Source organism: Rhagoletis zephyria, unplaced genomic scaffold (assembly GCF_001687245.7).
Source record: "Rhagoletis zephyria isolate East Lansing unplaced genomic scaffold, Rhagoletis_zephyria_1.1 Rzeph_scaffold_02709, whole genome shotgun sequence".
Lineage (NCBI taxonomy): Eukaryota > Metazoa > Arthropoda > Insecta > Diptera > Tephritidae > Rhagoletis > Rhagoletis zephyria.
The window spans coordinates 1-1,775 of NW_016159793.1; the positions used below are offsets into that span (position 1 = coordinate 1).

The window sequence follows — 1,775 nt, forward strand, 5'->3', positions numbered from 1 at the left end:
CCCTCCGGCGAAAGTGACTTCACGATGCTTGTCGTCTCCTGGTGTGGCTCATGTAGCTGCATTTGCAACACTTGCTGCTGCTGTTGCTGCTGATGTTGAGGTGAGTGCAGTATATGCAGCATTTGCTCATCCTTCTTCACCTCAGCCTCGTAGTAGATCTTGGCGCCATTCACCGCGCTGGCGGGATGTAAGCACTTGGCGCCCACAGTATTCAATGGTGCCAACTTCGGCATGGTAGCTGTGGGTTGCTTCACCTGCAGTGGTGGCGTTGTGGTGGCTATATGCTCCTGACGTTGCTGCATCGGCAGCACACGATTCGTTGGACGCGAGCCCATAGTTGTTGTTGTATTTGTGGTGCCACCGTTGCCGGCGGTATTGTTGTTATTGTACTGGAGAGTTTGCTGCAAGGGATTCACAATATTCGTCGGCACATTGAAGGCCGAATTCGAATACTGCAGGCAGCGATTATTGCTGTTGCCGTTGTTATTATTACAAATACTGGCAAGCGAGCCATTGCTGTTGGAGTTGTGCGCTGCTGGCAAGATATTGCTCGCCTGCTCATGCGACTGCTGCGGTGTTGGTGGTGCAAAGCTCTCCACTTGCTCCAAGCTGAGGCTATTAAATTCGATTTCCTGTGGTGGTAGCTGCGGCTGTTGCTGCTGATGACTGCAATCATAGCTGTGCGACATGTTGCCGTTGGTCAAGTGAGGCGGTGGCGGCTCTTGCTGCTCCTCCTGCACCACGCCGTTATTGTACATAGACGTGGGCGCATTATTGTATGGTTGTTGTGTGACTGCTGGCGGCTCGGGGTAAAGCTGGGGCTGCATCACAGCATTTGGCTGTGGGAACTCCATCAATTTGTTGCCGCCCATGTTGTTGTTCACTGTCGCCGGCATGGCAGCTGGAGTAGGCGTAGATGTTAGAGCGCGTGCTGCCTGTTCGCTGACGTGTTGTTGTGTCTGCACCTGGCTTTGCTGCGGCTGTGGCAAACCAACCTGAGCAGGTTGCGGCTGCGGCTTTAGCATTGCCATCTTCGCTGTTTGTTGTTGTGCCGCTTGTGGTGTTGGCTGCTGCTGTGGTTGTTTTTGTTGTTGTATCGGCTGCTGTTGCTGAACTTTAGGCTGCGCTGGCTGCTGTTTGGGAACGGTCGCAGCGGTCTTTATTACCTTCGGCTTCACCTCCGCCTTATTAATTGGCCGTATAAGGTTTGTTTTGCGCGCTGATGTCGGTATTGTAGCCGCCACAGTAGGCATAGTCTTTGCTTTAGTAGGTTGCGTGGTGGTTGTTGTAGTAACAGGTGTAGCAAATATAGTGACGGCTGTTGTGTCGCTGCTGTTGGACACTTTTGTATATGCAGCACCTGTGGCAAGTTGCGACGGCGTTGTCTTTGTGACGGGCGTCAATGTGATTTGGGCATCAGCGACTGTCACTGAGACAGTTGCTGCTGTTGCCGCTGCCGCTGCCGCCGCCGCCGCCGCTGTGGCAGCTGCTGCGGCTGCATTCCGCGCGTTCGCCTGCTGTTGTTGTTGTGCTTTATTGTTTGCTACCCTCGCCGGCGCTTGCGTTTGCTGCATTACTGTAGTGGGCAATACCTTATTCACCACCTGTTGCGGCTGCACCTTCGTCACGGCCGCCACTGGTGTTGCCTTCACCGCGTTGCTACGCTTCACTTGCGCCACAGGTGGCACTTTCGCCGTTACGATTTGCACATTGGTATTTTGCTGCTGCTGCTGCAGTTGCTCGATCACTTGCTGTTGTTGTTGTTGTTGTTGTTG

At 53.7% G+C, this 1,775-nt stretch overlaps 1 protein-coding gene across 1 annotated transcript in view; it reads right to left on the bottom strand.

Moving 5' to 3' along the window:
- Window positions 1–23: 23 nt before the first annotated feature.
- LOC108367510 (polyhomeotic-proximal chromatin protein-like) overlaps window positions 24–1,775 on the bottom strand; it is a gene marked incomplete at its 3' end in the record, with an annotated part of 28,079 nt that continues 26,327 nt past the window's right edge. Inside the window, exon 6 of the mRNA XM_017622129.1 lies at window positions 24–1,730. Coding sequence (XP_017477618.1) covers window positions 24–1,730 — 1,707 coding nt within the window. The remainder of the gene's footprint in view (window positions 1,731–1,775) is intronic.